Source organism: Rhipicephalus sanguineus, chromosome 9 (genome assembly GCF_013339695.2).
Source record: "Rhipicephalus sanguineus isolate Rsan-2018 chromosome 9, BIME_Rsan_1.4, whole genome shotgun sequence".
NCBI classification, from domain to species: Eukaryota; Metazoa; Arthropoda; class Arachnida; order Ixodida; family Ixodidae; genus Rhipicephalus; species Rhipicephalus sanguineus.
Window position 1 is genome coordinate 13,153,418 of NC_051184.2, and position 17,288 is coordinate 13,170,705.

The following is a 17,288-nucleotide window of genomic DNA, read 5'->3' on the forward strand; positions in this document are numbered from 1 at the left end:
AAACTGCTGTTTGCTGCCGCACTCCAAACGAAAGGCACATTTCCCCGAAGCAAGGCACGCATTGGCTCGACAACATCAGAAAAATGAGAGATGAACTTGGAGTAGAAGCCTACAAGTCCCAGCAGCGAGCGAAGTTCGTTTATATTTGTAGGTGATGGTGCCTTGGTTATCACCTCAATGGATGACATCAACGGAAATAATCCTTTGGCGGTGACAACGTGGCCTAGAAAAGTCAACTCTGCTACGTCAAAAACACATTTGTGGTTGAGCCTGAGGTCAGCATCGGAAAGACGTTTCAAAACAGCGCACAAATTGCCCAAATGATCCTCTCGGGAGCGCCCATACACGATGATGTCATCAATGTAGAATAGGATACATTTGCATCCTTTCAGGATCATATGCATCATTTTCTGAAACGCTGAGGGCGCCGATGCCAGTCCGAAGCAAACCCTCTTGAAGCGAAATAGTCCACCATGCGTTATGAACGTGGTAAGGTCCCGGCTCTCTGGACTGAGTGGTAACTGGTCGTATGCAGAAGTTAAATCTAGCTTCGAGAAGCGCTGTGCCCCAGCCAAGCTGTTCAGGAGTTCCTCAGTTTGTGGCAAAGGAAAACTGTCCACTACTACAGCTTTGTTTGGCTCCCGTAGGTCAACGCACATGCGAATCGAGCCATCTTTTTTCCTGGCTACGACAATTGGCGAGACCCACTCTGAAGAGTCGACGCGCTCAACGATGCCCTGAGCTCCCAATTTCTGAACTTCTGCCGAGACTTGCTCGCGAATGACGAGTGGTAGTCGTCTCAACTTGCTGGCCGCAGGTTGAACAGACGCGCGAACTCTGACCTTTTGAGTGAAACCTTTCACAGTTCCCAGCTCTTTTGCAAATAGGTGCCCAAACTCGGACCGTAATTCCGGAGGTAGCACAGGAGTTTCTTGCGTCATTAGAAGACACCTGAGCGGCGACCCTTGAATCTTCATATCCAGAGCCACGATGCCATCTAGTCCAAGAATGGTTGTTCCTCCAGGAACAACGTAAAGTAGGACAGAAGTGCATCGGCCATGGAATGAGGGCATAGCAATGAAACATCCTTGTAGAGGAATTGCTGACATAGAATAATCGAGGAACTGGACGGACGTAGACGTCAGTGGATACACTTTGGAAAAATGGCGTTGGTAAAGTTCTTCGGCCAGGATTGAAACCGATGATCCTGTGTCGATCAAGAATGACACAGAAATTCCTTCAATTTCCAACGCTGCGTAAATTCCCTTCTTACGACTCCAGATTTGACAGACACTTAGGTGGTCGTCTGGGTCAGCTGTATCGTTATCTTCTGCAACATGCTGAACATTTTTCTCACACTGTCGTAACGACTTGCACACCTTTTCAAAATGGCCAATTTTCTCACAGTTTCGACACTTATGTGTCTTGGCCTTGCACTGAGAGCTATTTGCAAGGTGGGCCGTAGAACCATAACAGTGACATTCTTGCTCTTTCTGAGATCTGCGACACTGATTTTGCATGTCATAGCAAGTACACGTGCTACAATGCCTTTCTCTCTGGTTTGAAGTATTAGCATCTTTTACACGAAGAACTTGCGATTCATTTTGTGCAAGTTCTCTTGCTTCTCTAGTCGCTTGATCGTGCTGTTTCGCAATGGTAAGAGCCCTAAAAAGCGTGAGAGACTTTTCCAGCAGAGGGCGTTCACGTAAATACCCACTTGTAGTTTTCTCTATGAGCTGGTCGCGTATCATGTCGTCCGCCAGGTCACCAAAATTGCATGCTTCTACGAGACTTCTCAGTGCAGTCTCACCTGGGGCTTGCGTACATCCACGGAAACAGTGACGTGCTGCAGTGACATTCACCGTGCTCTTGAAGTGACCTTCCAGCGTCGCGATGGCGTGATCAAACTCATCCGGGCTAGGAGACACTAATGTCCCTCCCGCAACGCTCGCAGCCATAACACACGGGTCGTCTGTTGTCGTCAGAGTCTGGAAAATGTGCTGTCCTTCCATTGTAATATAGAGCTTCAGTAGCTGCCTATTTGTAGTATAGAGCTTCAGTAGCTGCCAGCATGGTTGCGAATTTACGAACACTCACTCTTCGTAAAATGGTCGTTGTCAACTGGCGACGCTTGGCAAATTTTCCTGTGTTGAAAAAATTTTTTATTTGAAAACGAACTGCAATTTTGTGCTGTGCAGTCATATGTGCACAACATACAAAATTATCAGGAAAATCGGAAACATCAAGTATACACCTTTTTTTGATCTTTCGTGGAATCGACCAGTACAAACGTGAGCCGACGTAAGGCTGATAGCATTGCTGAAGTTCATTAGATGGGACCATAGGTTGGCAAAAAATCTGGATCTCACTCAGACTCACTCAAAAAATATGTTTTGCGCTTAGGGCTCACTTGAAGTCATACTCACCAAAATCTTCCTCAACCAGACTCATTCAGACTCAGACTCACTAAAATTTTTCTCAGCCGGACACAGCTGGACTCAGACTCACCAAAATATTACTCACCCGGACTCACTCAGACTCACGACTCGATCTGAGTCTGAGTGAGTCGGCTCATGAGTGAGTTTGCCGACCTATGCTTCTAGCTCAGCCTCCTCTCTCTGTAGGAGTGTCTATTCAGAAAAACATCCCAACAGTACTTCCATTTAGTTATGAAAAATCCTTGAATGAGGGGGGGGGGGAGGAGGCTGTCACTGAGAACAATGCTTTGACAAGTGGTCTGGTCTTGTTCAAAACAGCAACTGCCTTCCTTAGCACAGTGCGTGTGTGCGCCTTGAACCCTCTCAGACCCCAACCGCAGAAGGTGAGGGGGGGAAAGACTGCATTCAGACAGCATGTCAAGTGGGGGGAGGGGAAATCCTAGACAACAGAAGCGGGAAATGCTGGGAATTCCTGGGGTGCCCAGGAGAGCTGCCTTGAAGGAGACCCTGTTCAAGGATTTTTCATCTCCTCAAGCTTCCATAGCTCCTGCCTCGTTTAGATTTCCATTCAGTTGGGAATACGTGTGGTCAATAATGCAAAGCACACCTGCAACTTTCACAGAACACACTAGGCCAGCAAGTGTGCACACAAGACTGGCTCACCTGTCGGTAATCGGCAATGAAGCGCATCACTTTGTCACTCAGGTAGAACAGGTACACACCCACAAACACTATGAGGGATTTCCACAGGTAGTCGTGCTCTCGGTCTTGGCCAAGTAGGTTGAATGCCTGCAGCGTGAGGGCAACCAGAGGGAAGTGATGCAAGAACAGGAAATGTCTCCCGTCCCTCCTGTCCCACACTGCATCCACCGTCCCCAAACACACTGGCACCTCACAACCATTCACCTTGTTCACCCACTCGTCATCCTATAGCGTCACCGAAAAACTGAACTGCACAGCTTCTGCAAGTGAAGCTGCTATGTTTTCACAACTTCACGCCACCATGTTTTGAACCTCAATACAGCCAAGCGTGATTATCTGTGATTCCAATATAACAAAGTTTCACTGCAGAGGTCGACCGAGAAGGTAAACTGAAACTTGTGCAGTGGTCATATGGTGGAGTCGAATGCAGTTCTTGTTAACACCTTTTTCAAACACATGCAGCACAATAGACAGCAGCTGGCAAAGCAGAGCAGCGTGCTTTCCCGCAGCGGTCATGGGGAAAAGAGTGTCACTCAATGATCGGAGTCAGTGTGCCCTCCTGGCAGGAACGCAGGTGCGCGTACACTGTTTTACCATCAGCATAGTTGGTGTAGTTCCGTATTCTGTGATGCGTGTGCTGTGCATCAACACCCAACGTAGTGTTTGTGTTTCCGCCACATGTCAAGTAGCAAGCATGATTTAGCCGTAGCGGTAGCAGCGTTAAATGCAATGATATTCTTAGCGATCGTTTGGGAGGGGTGTCGGCAGTGCAACAGGTATCTGGAAGCAATCTCGATCGGTGAGGAAAAGGACAAAATATGTGGATACTCGGGGACAAAGTCAACTTAAAAACTCTTGTTAAGCTAATGCATAGCGCCGACCGAAACTCGTGATGCTGTGCAGGGTCTTGCTAGATACTTTGGACATAAGCATGCATGATGTCACGAAACAGAAAATGTCGCCACCGTAAGCAGAGGTGCTGCAGTTCAGGTTGCCACCTTGCCTTTATACGACTCTAGACTTCAGGTTTTTAGTGTGCAATGGCTTTCGATGTTGTGCATTCATCGAAGCGAGTGGTTCATTTCGGTGAACATAATAAATAGCATTGGCGTAGCAACACTACGGGCGACACCCGGGGCTTTGATGACAAACCGTGGAAGCAGAACAGGTGCGATAGCTTCACTTATCCCTTATTACCACAGTACTTCGGATCTGCATTTCTTTCGGGTTCGGGTGCGACGTTTGGCCGCAGTGAAGAAGACTCGACAGCACAGCATGTGGTCACAGTCACCAGATCTCAAGTTTAAGAAAATTTTTTTCACCTTATTCAAATGAGCTTTTTGTACTGCCGTATTTTTCAAACATTCTTACGGTACCTTCCAAACAAAAAAAAAGAAGAAGCCTTCGAATTTCTAGTGAAGCATGACCCCAGAAAGGCTCACCTGTGGGATGAGGTGAAAGACGGCACTGCCCAGCAGGGAGCCCACAGCCAGGCCCTCGAACACCATGAGCAGCCGGTGGTAGAGGGCATGGCTCAGGAAAGGCACAATTACCAAGCCTGCTAGTGAGCAGCAGCTGATGATAAGCACGGCCAGCATGCCAAAGCCCCACACTGCACAGCCCATCACTCCAGCTTCAATGGTGTCCAGCAACCAAGTACTCTGATCAACACACCTTTTTAACCCTCCATACTGCTATTGTAATCTTACAAGGCCATCATAATGAAACTTCCTGCATTAAAAGCCCCAAAAATAAATCACTTAAACCACTAGGAGTTTGTGTAGGTTCTCGTTTAGCTCCACTTCCAAGTGATTTGCATTGAGTGCGAGCCGGCAGCACCATTTCTAGTCCTCTCAAGGGCAGCAGTGTTATTAAAGTTTTTAAGGTTCATTAACAACCCTGTAGCACTCGTGGAATTCCATGGATGTCAACTTGGAGGAAAGAAGTGGAAATTTTAAGGGCTCGTTTTTCTTTGTTATAGCTCAGTTGGTAGAGCATCGGACGCGTTATTCGAAGTTCGCAGGTTTGGTCCCTGCCCACGGCAAGCTATCTTTTCGTCCACTTTTCTTTCTTCACATTTACGTTACATTTACTACTAATAAGGTCCCCTATACTTTCCTTGGCATTATTGTCTGTTAGTGCTCATTAATATGGATGTCAACTTGGTTGTTAGTAGAACTTGTACAACTCTCAGACATATTTTACTTCCCACTAAAGCAACTCACGAACTTTCATTTGTATGTTCCACAAGGTTTTTAACAGCAGAGCAGTTTAAGCTCAGAGAGAGTTCGTTAGTCGCGAACAAAAGTTATCATCATCCCGAATCGGCACCACATTCGTCCTCTTCGCTCCCAGAAGTCACACACGCCGATTTGTCTGGCATGGGATGCAATGACTCCGATGGGCTCGCCAACAAAAATTATCATTATCACAAACCGGCATGCACTCTCTTCTTCATCTTCTGCACTTGCGACATTTGTGCCGGCTTGTGCGGCATAGGATGCAATGACTCCGATGGGCAAGAGAACAAGCACAGAGAGAGAAAAAGGAGGAGGAGCAAGGAAGGCACTACTGCGAAGCTGCCCTAATTTTTTCTAATTCGAGGTTGTTTTTTTCAACTAACCATATCTGTTGACAGCACGAGCCTCTAAACCACTACTACGTTTTAGCTCTCCTCTTTCCAAGCCCGTTAGAAGTAGCACTGCCAGCATGCATGATGTGTTTTAAAAGTTGTGTCCACACCAAGTATTTTCTTAAACAGAGTCTATAGGAGGCAGGCTACCCACAACGTGTTTCTGTGGCAGAAAGAATCCTGAACAAGTCACAAACCCGCCAGGTGGACAAACAGCTACGTCTAAAGAAAGGACAGGCTGCTATGGCACCACTTGTACAGTACGGTCCACTGTTAAAGGGAACACTCCAATGTGCACCTTTCATTTTACTGGCCCTCTAACAGCGAGTGGAGAGGGAAACATTGTTCATGCACTGCACGAGTCTGTCAAAAATAGGCAGAACTGTAAACCACCAGTAGTTTTAAGCAAATCTAAGCCACTATGTTTTTGCAAGAGAGCGAAATCCAAACATGCCCTGCGCGCAAGTGTTCCCTTTAACAGTGGACCCATCTGTACATTGCATGTCGCTTAATTTTAACAAGGCTGTGAAGCGAGCAAATGCAAACGAAACCCTCGTTTCTGCAAAGCACCAGCCTGTGTTCTAGACCATGGAAGCAAGTACGTCCAGTGCATAGGTCGGCAAACTCACTCGTGAGTCGACTCGCTCAGATCGAGCCTTCAGTCTGGGTGAGTAATGTTTTGGTGAGTTAGAGTACGAATGAGTACGGTTGAGAAAAATTTTAGTGAGTGTGAGTCTGAGTGAGTCCAGTTGAGGAAAATTTTGGCGAGTCTGAGTCCGAGCGAGCCCTAAGCTCCAAATATATTTATTTATTTATTTTTATTTATTCAAAATACCTTACAGGCCCAACGGGGCATTGTGTAAGGGGAACATCAAATTATTATCAATATGGCTACACACAACTACAATAATATTACAAATTGTCAATGGTTATATAATGTTGAACAGTTACAACGGTAAAGAAAATGCAATGGAGACTAAATACAGAATATGAAACATGCGAGATAGTGACTATACAACAACAAGCTATAAAAATAAGTATTATTGTTTATAAGTTTATTGAGTGAGTCTGAGTGAGCTCCATTTTTTGCAGACCTATAGTCATACCTACTCAACTTCAGCATTACTATCAGCCTTACGTTGGCTCGCATTTACGCTCACGTCTACTCACGCACACCTCAATGTACTAGCGTTCATATGCCAGCTCAATATTTATGATAGGCGCGAGTTATGGAGGGGGCCATGATGCCTTGACCCTCCCCCCTCGCAAACTCTTTCAAGGTAAGTTCTTGATAAAAATGTCTCGTGCAAGTCATCTCTATTAATAAAAATGTCCTTATTGGATTGCAACCACTGATAACTCGTATTTGAAGGTACAAGATCAAAAGGCGCCAAGTAGAGCACCAATTATGCGAGACATTGGTTTTAAAGAGCATTAACACCATAATCGAAAGGCTAATTACACGCTAACGAACTCATGAGCCAACTCACTCAGACTCGTACCGAGCCGTGAGTCTGAGTGAGCCCGAGTGAGTAATATTTTGGTGAGTATGAGTTTCAATAAGTCCAGTTGAGAAAAATTTCAGTGAGTCTGAGTCCTAGCAAGTCTGGTTGGAGAAAATTTTGGTGAGTCCGAGTGAACCCTAAGGGCAAAATATATTTCTTGAGTGAGTCTGAGTGAGCTTCACATCTTTTGCTGACCTATGGTTGAGTGTGAAATGAAGTTCCCTTGTCATGTGGTAGAAAATGCATAGCCACGCTGAGCAATGCTTGTATGACCGACGGTGGCAGCACCTCAATAAGGGTCGAATTGGGGGGGGATGCTCACCTGGCAATTCATTGTCGAGATTGAAAGTGCATGCCAAATTTTCGCACCTGCTCTATGGTTGCCAGAAGTCATGAGAAATGTGCTGGATTAATAACTGAGGCAAGAAAAATTATTGAAGCAGCGATTGTTATGCAAGTGTGGCATCAGTATCACCACAACAGCTAGTCTACTTGAATGCGCATCGAGGAACTGCGACAGTGCTCTCCGAGTAGACAGCATCTTTTGTCAGAGTACAATAAATATTGTTGGAAGCGGCACCCTGTGTGTGTGTACATCTCCCTATATATGTTGACATCTTCACATCTCTTGCCTCAGAACACGTTAAAACAACATGGCCAGTTATCTATCCTAACATTTTAACATATGGTGTAGTAGCGCAAATTCGACGGGGACAAAGAGTGTCGTGTTTCTTCTTGTCCTCTTTGTCCCCGTCGAATTTGCGCTACTACACCATATGTTAAAATGAGATCTCACCAACTAGCCCAGCTCTCAACCCTACTGAACTTCATATCTATCCTAACATCAGAAGCCTATGTCAATGAAATCCAGCATAACCTCTTGTGATACATATTTTTCAATTTTATTATTTGGTTTTACACGCCAAAACCATAATATAAATATGAGGAACAACATAAAGGGGGATTCTGGAATCCTTGCGGTTTCAAAAGAGCCCCTCACCAGGACCCATAAAAAATTCTGGTTAATCCCTGCACGTTGTAAACTACCGTCTGGGGAGCATTTTGCCAGAAGAATGTTTCAAATCAGTTCGTTAATGGGCATGTTAGAAGAAACTCACCAGTCCTTGAAACCGAGTAATGAAACACAGGACAAGGCACTGACTGACAACCACATGCTTTATTTCCAGAGGCTGCACATAAAGACATTGTGAATGTACCACAAAAAAGAAAACAAGAAAAAAGAGTTCCAGTCCCCTCTGGCAGTGCAACTTGTTCTCCTATATGCAGTAACTCCGGCTCTGAATCCACCAAGACTTTCACAAGAAAGCTTGACCCCCGCCATCACTCCGTCATTGGAACAAGCAGAAAAACTTGTCCTGGCTCCGTTACTGGAATTCCACATTGGTTTCCAACTCTGGAACCTCTTCCTGTAATTCCCTTTTGCAATAAAGACCTTGTACAACGTGGTAATAAGATCTGATTCTGAACAATGTGTGCAACTGAGACATGAGCAAAGTACTCGACGAGCAGTTTGAATTGACACAACAGTACAGAGTGTTCCACAAGTGCCGGTCCAGGTTTCTTCGAGAACCACTGTACTTGCACCCATGATCACCTCTGGTACGTACCCAATTGACTTCAAAAAGCTCATGAAGGTTAAGGTCAAGCCACAATTTCAGTACTGACACTACAGCCCTTGTGCGCTTCCTGCAGTCATTCGCTCTGCCTATGGCAATAGAGAAGCAGTGCACAATGCCATTGGTACAGCTCTCCTACACTGGCAGGTACGGCTTGATAAAACACGAGAGTGACATTTCAACAATGTTGTTGCGAGCCTATACACTGAAACGTATACTCAAACCGTGTCACACCCGTAGTGACAATTTCTCGCAGCCCGTCTCATCATGATATTACAAGCAATTGCCTCACCCTGGCCTGGTGTGGGACGTGTTTTGCCCCGTGGTGATGCTGGTGGGGTAAAATCACACGACTGGTGCTGCATCTGGAAGAGCAGCACAGGACAGAGGCGAACCAGTGCCTGAGCCACGCTTTGCTCGGCTGCTTCTGGGAACAGCTGCAGCAGGTCACCCACCGGAAGGCACTGCACACGGAGTGACATCACTGCACAACAAGGCCAGCTAGGAGCAACCTTTCTACTGCTGTCGGTGGCTCTTTGGTAACACGTGCTAGGGAGCACAAATAAAGCACATGTTGAAAAATCCTTGAACAAGGCATGTCGTTGGAGCCAGCATTTTGGCAAGTAGACTTTCCTTCTGTCATTGGGGGAGGTGGATGAAGGATGGCAGCTGCTGCCTTGGCAAGTCGACTTGTCGAAACGTTGGCACCAGTGACCAAGGATTTTTCATCTCTTCATGCTAGGGAAGAGTTGCACATATGTACACCAAACGGCAAAAGTTTGCGGGACACGAAATGTTAGAGAAAGCTACATCCTCACTATGTCTCGTAACATAGGCGTGTTTCAATCTGTATTGCAACCTATACAGTCACCTGCTAGATTAGAGGCATCAAGCGCTAATAGAGCAGAAACTTGCATTTGCAGTGGAACCAACGTCTTGTAAACTTTTGCTGCTGGGTGCACATTAGTTGCACTCCATGTTGAATATGTTCACAAAACACCATTAAGCAAGGTGTTACACAATGCAAACGTGGACAAGACGAGCACAAGGATAGGTGCAGGCTCGCAACTGGGTTCAGAAGAACCTTATAATCTGCAAATCCTTTGTCTACACGCATTCTAGGAACCTGCTTTTATTCTGATACAATCCTAGCAAGGTTATCACTGACGCACCATCTCTCTAGTTTGTTGTGAAAAAGAAGCCTCAACAATCTCACATGCGAACTGGTCATGATTGCATCTCAAGGTTGCTGCTCTTGCAAGCAAAAGCCATGCCGGCCTCACAAGAACAGGAATCCTCCTCACATAATTTCTAGGGGTGTGCGAATATTCGGTAGTTTCGAATATTACATTCGAAATATTTGTATTCGATTCGAAAATCGTGTATTCGAACCCCCCCCCCCCAATTTCGAATATTCAATAACTTCAAATATTCGAAAAATTCGAATATGCGATTCGATTATCATGCATAAAATAACTCGTCTTCCACATTTCTGCTGCGTTCGTATAGCTAAAAACGTTGCCGAGACGAGCGATACACATCGTAAGTACACGGAGGCACGATATCTGCCTGCGACGAGCGCCCCAATACGTATGATTTATTGCTAATGCATCTCCGACGTGCAGTGCTGTTGGCGATCATGTAAGCGAACATTTTCAATATTATGCGGCCGTAACATGCCGAACTACCACTCGTTCACTATGCGGGACCACTTCTGAAGAAAAACAGTGACCCATGTGACTGGTGGCGGACTGTTCAGATACCCCAGTCTGGCAAAGCTTTGCCCCATGTACCTCCCTATACCAGCCACTTCTGTTCCAAGCGAGCGTGCCTTTTTCAGCTCATATTTCTTCATGATAACATCTAGTCATTACTTCCGTTGTGCCGTGATATTTGCTTGTGTTGTGATGTGCATTGTGCTAGCCTGGACATTGTGTTCTGGAGATAGCAGTGTATGTTATGTTGCCAGTCAGGCTGTTAATATTTTTTTTTCAAATAGCTACATGTTAAATAAAATATTGTTACTGTGGAGGCATTTTTCCTTTGATATTCGATTCGATATTCGAAGGTGGATATTCGTATTCGATTCGTATTCGAAAAATTTCATATTCGCACACCCCTAATAATTTCTGTGTTGGCAGATTTCCGCCAACACAGGAGTGATGCAAGGAGAATGGAAATACAGCGCACTGCAACAAGAGTGACCCTAAAATCGACACCGAAACGAACCCCTGCAGGAAGGAGCCTCGAGTCATCGCACATCCAGAACACCAACCACCCGCTGGCAACAATGCCCTCTGCAGGGCCTTTGCAACACAATCGAAAAGAGGAGACGAGGTGCGAGGCCATGCGATGAGATCGAATGGTCGAGTTCAATTGTGGCTGGAGCCATTTCAGATTCTTTAGCCCAGCCAGCCAGATCTCTGTCGAAATGTGTTCTTTTGAATTTGTCGAAACTCAAAAAGAAGCCCCCAGTCATGAATGGACTTAACAACGCAATAGACAGGAGGAAGCCACGAGAGAAGACGCCATTTCTTTGAACACATCAGTCAAATCCTGGGGGAGGGGCCAAATTGATGTTAAAACGTCGTTGGGACTACCTTAAACATCAGCTTGTGCTAGCTTAGCCTCGAGAAAAAATTGCGTTGCAACACTGGCAACACCAATGGCACACCAGTAGCTGGATGTACTTAACCAATACAATAAAGTGTTTTACTTGACAGTGTTTTGTAGATTAAAATACAGGAGAAGTGCAAACGATGCATAATTCTTTGTGCCTTTTTTTATTTAATTACTGTCTTTCTACCATTTGTTCCCACTGTCAGAGTCATGAATTTACATATGCTATCTGGGCTGATCCAGCACATGTTCAACTGCTACTGTGTTAACATACAAGGTTGCAGTGTGATTTTCATGCCAGCCCCACCTGACTGGTCTTGCTGACTGCCGCATGTTCTAAATAAAATAAAACCATAGTCAAAGCTCTAGCTGAACATCACAATAACGTCTAATGAATCAGTTTTCTTGCATTTACAAAAAATTCCAGAATGTGCAGTGCAGGCTGTGAAAATAATACGCTTTTTAAAAGATGATGACAAGTTGTTCATGAAATATAGTCATGTGTCTACTTTGGCAATATTTACAAAATGCATGTGCTGTAAGTGCGGCTTAGTTTCATGATATACAGCAGTCTGAATAAATTATCTGCCAAGCATATTACATAAGCGGGATGCATAAGTTGATTTGTTCATAAGTGGACAAAATTTTATATGTAAGAAGTAATAACATCTCACTGGAAGAAACATAGAAAAATAATCTCATTAGAGTTTGACCACTTCTGCACTGAACTTTTTTATACAAGAACAGTGTTGTACATAAGATTGCTCTTTTGGTTGCTACTTGGATACCATTTCATTTTGTCTGTCTATTACATAAAAGTTTGTTTGAAACATGCAATGCCAAGCAAATGCATCATTGTTCTTAATTTTCTACACGTGTTTTGTATTGATCTACACTTGATGTATTTTTTACTCTTCTTCATTTACAAATTCAGCATGCATTCAAAATCCTTCCAGTCTTCTGCACGCTTATCAAGCTGTTCCTTGTGACACTTCCACTGGTGGCCACTCTCCGTTGCATTCATGAAGAGTGGAATAAAGATTTCACTTCATAAAGCTTCAACTGCACTAGCGAGTTGGAAACACACGTCACTTCTATCCCAGTGTCCACATATGTAGACAAAACATATTAGCCAAGTGTGATTATGTTAGCCGATGCATTGCCTTAAAAGTCCATTTGAAATGTTCACATTACTTCAGCATTTCATAAAAACACTGCCATGTAACAACTTTTAATCCTTTTCTGTGCATTCCTGCACTTGTGGTGAGTTTTGAGCCCTGCGCACGTTTTCAGTGCTTTTACATTAAAGGGGCCCTGCAACACTTATTCAGCATGGTCAGAAAACGCTGCCGATCGGTAGTCGAGGCTCCCGAGAACATGCGAGCCAAACATTATAGCACAGCACGCGGCCTGGAATTTACAAATTCTCAAAGTCAGCTGAAAATTGCTTCCTCTTCTCTCGACAAATGATGCTATGTACTCAAAATCACTGCGTCATATACTCAAGTTCCATATCATTGGCTGATTTGAGCATTTGGAGCGGAACAGTTACCGTGGTCGCCACGGAATGTCCTGATCACACTGAAAGTCGGCTGCACGTTTGAAGAAACAAAAGTGCTCAGGGCCCCTTGTCATCCCCCTCCCTGCACAGCTTTCAGTGTGCTCACTGGTACGAGAGAAAGCGCTTGAAGTGCGTGGCAAAACCCTGTAACTCTGCTCGTACATGGCGGATTCTAAAAATCTTTTGCGGCATGTGATTCAAGAAGTGTCATGCACTAATAGTGAAATTATTCCATTATAAGTGTAGCAGGGCCCCTTTAAGAAATAAATTGTTTGTTTTAGCTGTGTCACAGATGCCCTGATGATCTGCATTTCATACTTTGCCTGCTTTTCCTGCACGTGCAGGTCTAGGTCTGCGCAAGTCTTCAGAAGTCTTTATATTCTTACTACTTCCAAAAAATAAAATTAGTTGCGAGTTTGCGCTCTTCCTGTGCCTTCTTTTCTCTTTTTGTTTGCACCTTACGCCATGTCTTTCAAGTAGCATAGGTGATGGCAATGCTGACTGCATTTATTATGGTGAGTGGCGATGATGATTAATGCATTGAAACAGAGCCGTCTGCAAGCAATGTTCCCATCTACAATGAAGAAGGACGATGGACCTAGTGTAACTGGTGTTCCCAGCGTCCACATATGTGGACACTTGTTTTCTTCTAGAAATAAAGCTAAATTTTCCTGGTTTTCAGGTTGGCCAAGCAATACAAAGCATTAACAGACCAGAAGGGAGATGTAAAAAGCTCGAGGGATTATAGACCCATCAGCTTAATTTCAGTATTCTTAGCAAGCTGGCTTCCCAAAGGGTTACTCTACAGCGTATGACCAAAATGTGATCAATCAGGTAATTGCCAAGTACGATGAACCCCTTTATACAGCTTTCATAGACTACGAAAGGCATTGGACTCAGTAGAGACACCAGCAGTCTTGAAAGCACCATGTCACAAAGGAGTATTTGGAACATATGTAAATAACCCCAGCCAACAACCACCATGCTTCACCACGAGGAAAGCAAGAAAAATTCCGAACAAGAAAGGGAACAGGTAAAGCTTCAGACGTTGTCCACTGCGTGCTTGTAAGTATTCAAACAACTAGATTGAGAAGAGATAGAAACAAAAATTAAATGAATATATCTCAGCAGCTTACAGTTCACATTGTGCTCTTCAGCAATTAATTACAACAACAAATGATTGAATAGCTCAACAGGAAAGGTCCAAGATAAGTGAAAATTAAACATGCAAAAGACGTGCTCAATAGCCTGGTGAGAGAACAAGAATCCGTGATTGGCAGTTGAAGAATATCTAGGCCAATTACCAGCAGGGAAACCTGATGATGAATTACGGAAGAATAAGGATAGGCATCCCACAATCGTCACCTCTCCCTAAAGGGAAAACTCAAGGAGAAATTAAGGACCACACAGCGTGCGATGGAATGAAAAATGATAGGCATAACATTACAAGTTAGCAAGAAAGCAGAGTGGATCGGCATGGACAGCCAATACATGGACCTGGGCAGGCCACGTAATGCAGACAGAGTGGTCAGTCAGAGCTTCACAATGCATACCAACCGATGGGAAAGGTAACCAGGAAATTTGCAGGCACAAAATGCAATTGGCAGGACAGAGGAAATCACTGGGAGTGGGCATTCGTTTTTCCAAGCAATGGTTTCATTAAATGAGCCTCACGAATCAACTGCTGCAAAATTTTTTTCAATCCGTCAAGTACGAGCAGAATTACAGGGCTTTGTTGCAGGCACTTTCTCTCTCCTTTTGTACCAGCCAGCGCGCTGAAAGCTATGCAGTGGGGGCACGAAGATGTGTCTGTTCATCGTGACTTTGAGCATTTTCTTTTGTTCTTTTTCTTCGAACGCGCGGCTTACTTTCAATGTGATCGCGAGCGCCCGCGCGGGCATTTCGCAGCGGCTGCAGTCACCGTGCAGCTCACGATGCTCAAATTAGCCGATCGCCGCAGACTTTGGGTTTATGGCATCATTTGTCGAGAGAAGAGGGAATCATTTATAGCTGACTTTGAGAATCAACTCTAATTTCCAGGCCGCGTGCTGCGCTATAATGCTTAGCTTGCATATTCTCAGAAGCCTCAACTACCGATCGGCAGGGTTTTCTGACTGTGCTGAAAAGTGTTGCAGGGCCCCTTGAATATGGGTTGACGATGATTAGAAGCAGATATGAGTGAATGGCTGTTATGAGAAATGGCGCAGCATATGACAAACTGTGTGCTACACAGAAGCCCACACGAACCCATCGAGAGATGAAAAGTCCACTCAAAACAGAGGGACGGCTTCTGTGATGTGCCTCCCCCGCACACCTGATAGCAGCGTCTGTGTAAACCCAACACACGATCTATGCTGGTGCCTGAAAAAGATAAGAGCCTCTCATGATTCTGCAAACAAGATGGAGATTAGGGAACCACTCTGCCGAGGAGAATTCATCTGGAAACGCACATGCCTATAAAACTGCAAAATCACTAAGAATGACATTTCACAGCTGTCGTGATTTTGAGGCATTTAGCACCAACAGACCACAAGAACGTAATAAAATGCGTGACGGCAAAATAACAAGCATTCATATTTGTAGCCGTTAGCACGGACATCCAGCACTTTAAATGGCATTTGCAAAACGTACTTAGCAATACGAGAGGTACCAGCATGAATGCAGCATGCCTGAAGAAACAAAATGGATATTTGTTGTCAAAAATGTAGGCTACACAAGTAGGCCACACATAGTGCTCAACTTTTAACCGAAGGCCAAATAGCAACACTTGGCGCGTCGTCCTGTGTTTTTCTATTCTTGTGTCGCGCCTCCCTACATCAACACTGGACTTTTGCACGTTCCTTTGACAGAGCGGCCAGCGAAATTCCAGGACTGCCGCGACATAGAGTATGAAATGAGCATCGCAGGGAAGAGCCGAGACTCTCGTCATGAGAAGCAAACAACGCAACACGAAACCATTTCCTGTGTCAAGCCACACGTCAGTGCACATACTCGCTGAGCCAGTGGTCTGGCTCACGACACGAAACAATGCACACGTCCACCGAGCGCGAATTCACACGCATGTGATCTCACCTCGGCACCCTCTTCGCAGAGAGCACTGCCGTTGAAAGGAGGCGAGCAGTTTACCGCTTCGAAGCGGTGCGACAGTCTGGACGATCGCAGGCTATTCAGTAACGACACCAGCATCTCGCTAACATTGCCCGTGAGCTTATATATAGACGGCTCGTACCGCCGCAAGGCGAGCTCAGCAAGTTTTGTAATGTCCTCGAGTTCGGTGGCAGCATTGGCCAGCTGAAAGCTCCACATCACGAGCAACAGCGCGAGTGGCACGCTACGGCACTGTCGGTCCAGCCCGTTCAAGGCGCGGTGACAATCGGTTGAAGAATGCGCCCGGCGCCGTACATAACACGCCGTCCTCCAGTGCACCCACTGCAACATCGCGCTCTCGAGCCCGTCTAGGCGCAGCACGTAAGATCAGCGGCGACCACGAGAGCGACGACGCATGCCGACCTTTGAAAGCCGCCCGTGTCGACGCGCGAACGGAAAGCACACGCGCACCCGCCGCGTCACCGAGCACTTCCAGCGCTTCCAGCACTTCTGTTCTTCACCGACAGGCGTTGTTTTCGTTGTTTTCCGTCGGAAAACACGGTGGATACTCCCATAAAGCCCAGCAGCACCTATGCCATTGGCAGTAGCGCCGTAGCACAGCACCAGACTCCGGTTTCGGTTTTACGCGCGCGCATGAGCAGAACGACGGTCCGTCCGCGTTATCAACGCGATGAGCCGGCCGCGAGTGGTGGATGATAAGAATAGCATAGAATATGGCATAAGGCATCGTTCCGCGATAGCACCCCAAGTGTATGGCATAATGCATTGCAGGGGTGCAATCGCGGAACGATGCTATTCCCGATTCCAATGCCATATTCTATGCTATCATCCACCACTCGCGGCTGGCTGATCGCGTTGATAACGCGGACGGACCGTCGTTCTGACCTTCTGACCAATGGCCAAGCGCGAAAAGTACGAAAACATTGGAATAAAAATTAGAATCGTTCCGCGATAGCACCCCTGCTGTGCTACGTTAGAGTGAAAAAAAAAAAAAAAAACACTGGGAGAGTTCATCTTGAACTATGTTACAGCACAACACTAGCACAGACAAAAGGAAAGAAATTGACAACACGGCCAGGGACGCGT

The 17,288-nt window shown here is 45.5% G+C and overlaps 1 protein-coding gene across 2 annotated transcripts in view; it reads right to left on the bottom strand.

Annotated features, from left to right (window-relative positions):
- The window catches only part of LOC119404604 (metal cation symporter ZIP14), a 53,160-nt gene extending 36,471 nt beyond the window's left edge, over nucleotides 1-16,689 (bottom strand). For both annotated transcript variants that reach the window (XM_037671160.2, XM_049418939.1), the window contains exons 1-4: nucleotides 16,167-16,689; nucleotides 9,207-9,378; nucleotides 4,583-4,752; nucleotides 3,102-3,227 (exon numbers count right to left, since the gene is read on the bottom strand). In XM_037671160.2, the coding sequence (XP_037527088.1) occupies nucleotides 3,102-3,227; nucleotides 4,583-4,752; nucleotides 9,207-9,378; nucleotides 16,167-16,532 (834 nt within the window). In that variant the 5' untranslated portion in view covers nucleotides 16,533-16,689. The remainder of the gene's footprint in view (nucleotides 1-3,101; nucleotides 3,228-4,582; nucleotides 4,753-9,206; nucleotides 9,379-16,166) is intronic.
- Between the last annotated feature and the right edge of the window lie 599 nt (nucleotides 16,690-17,288).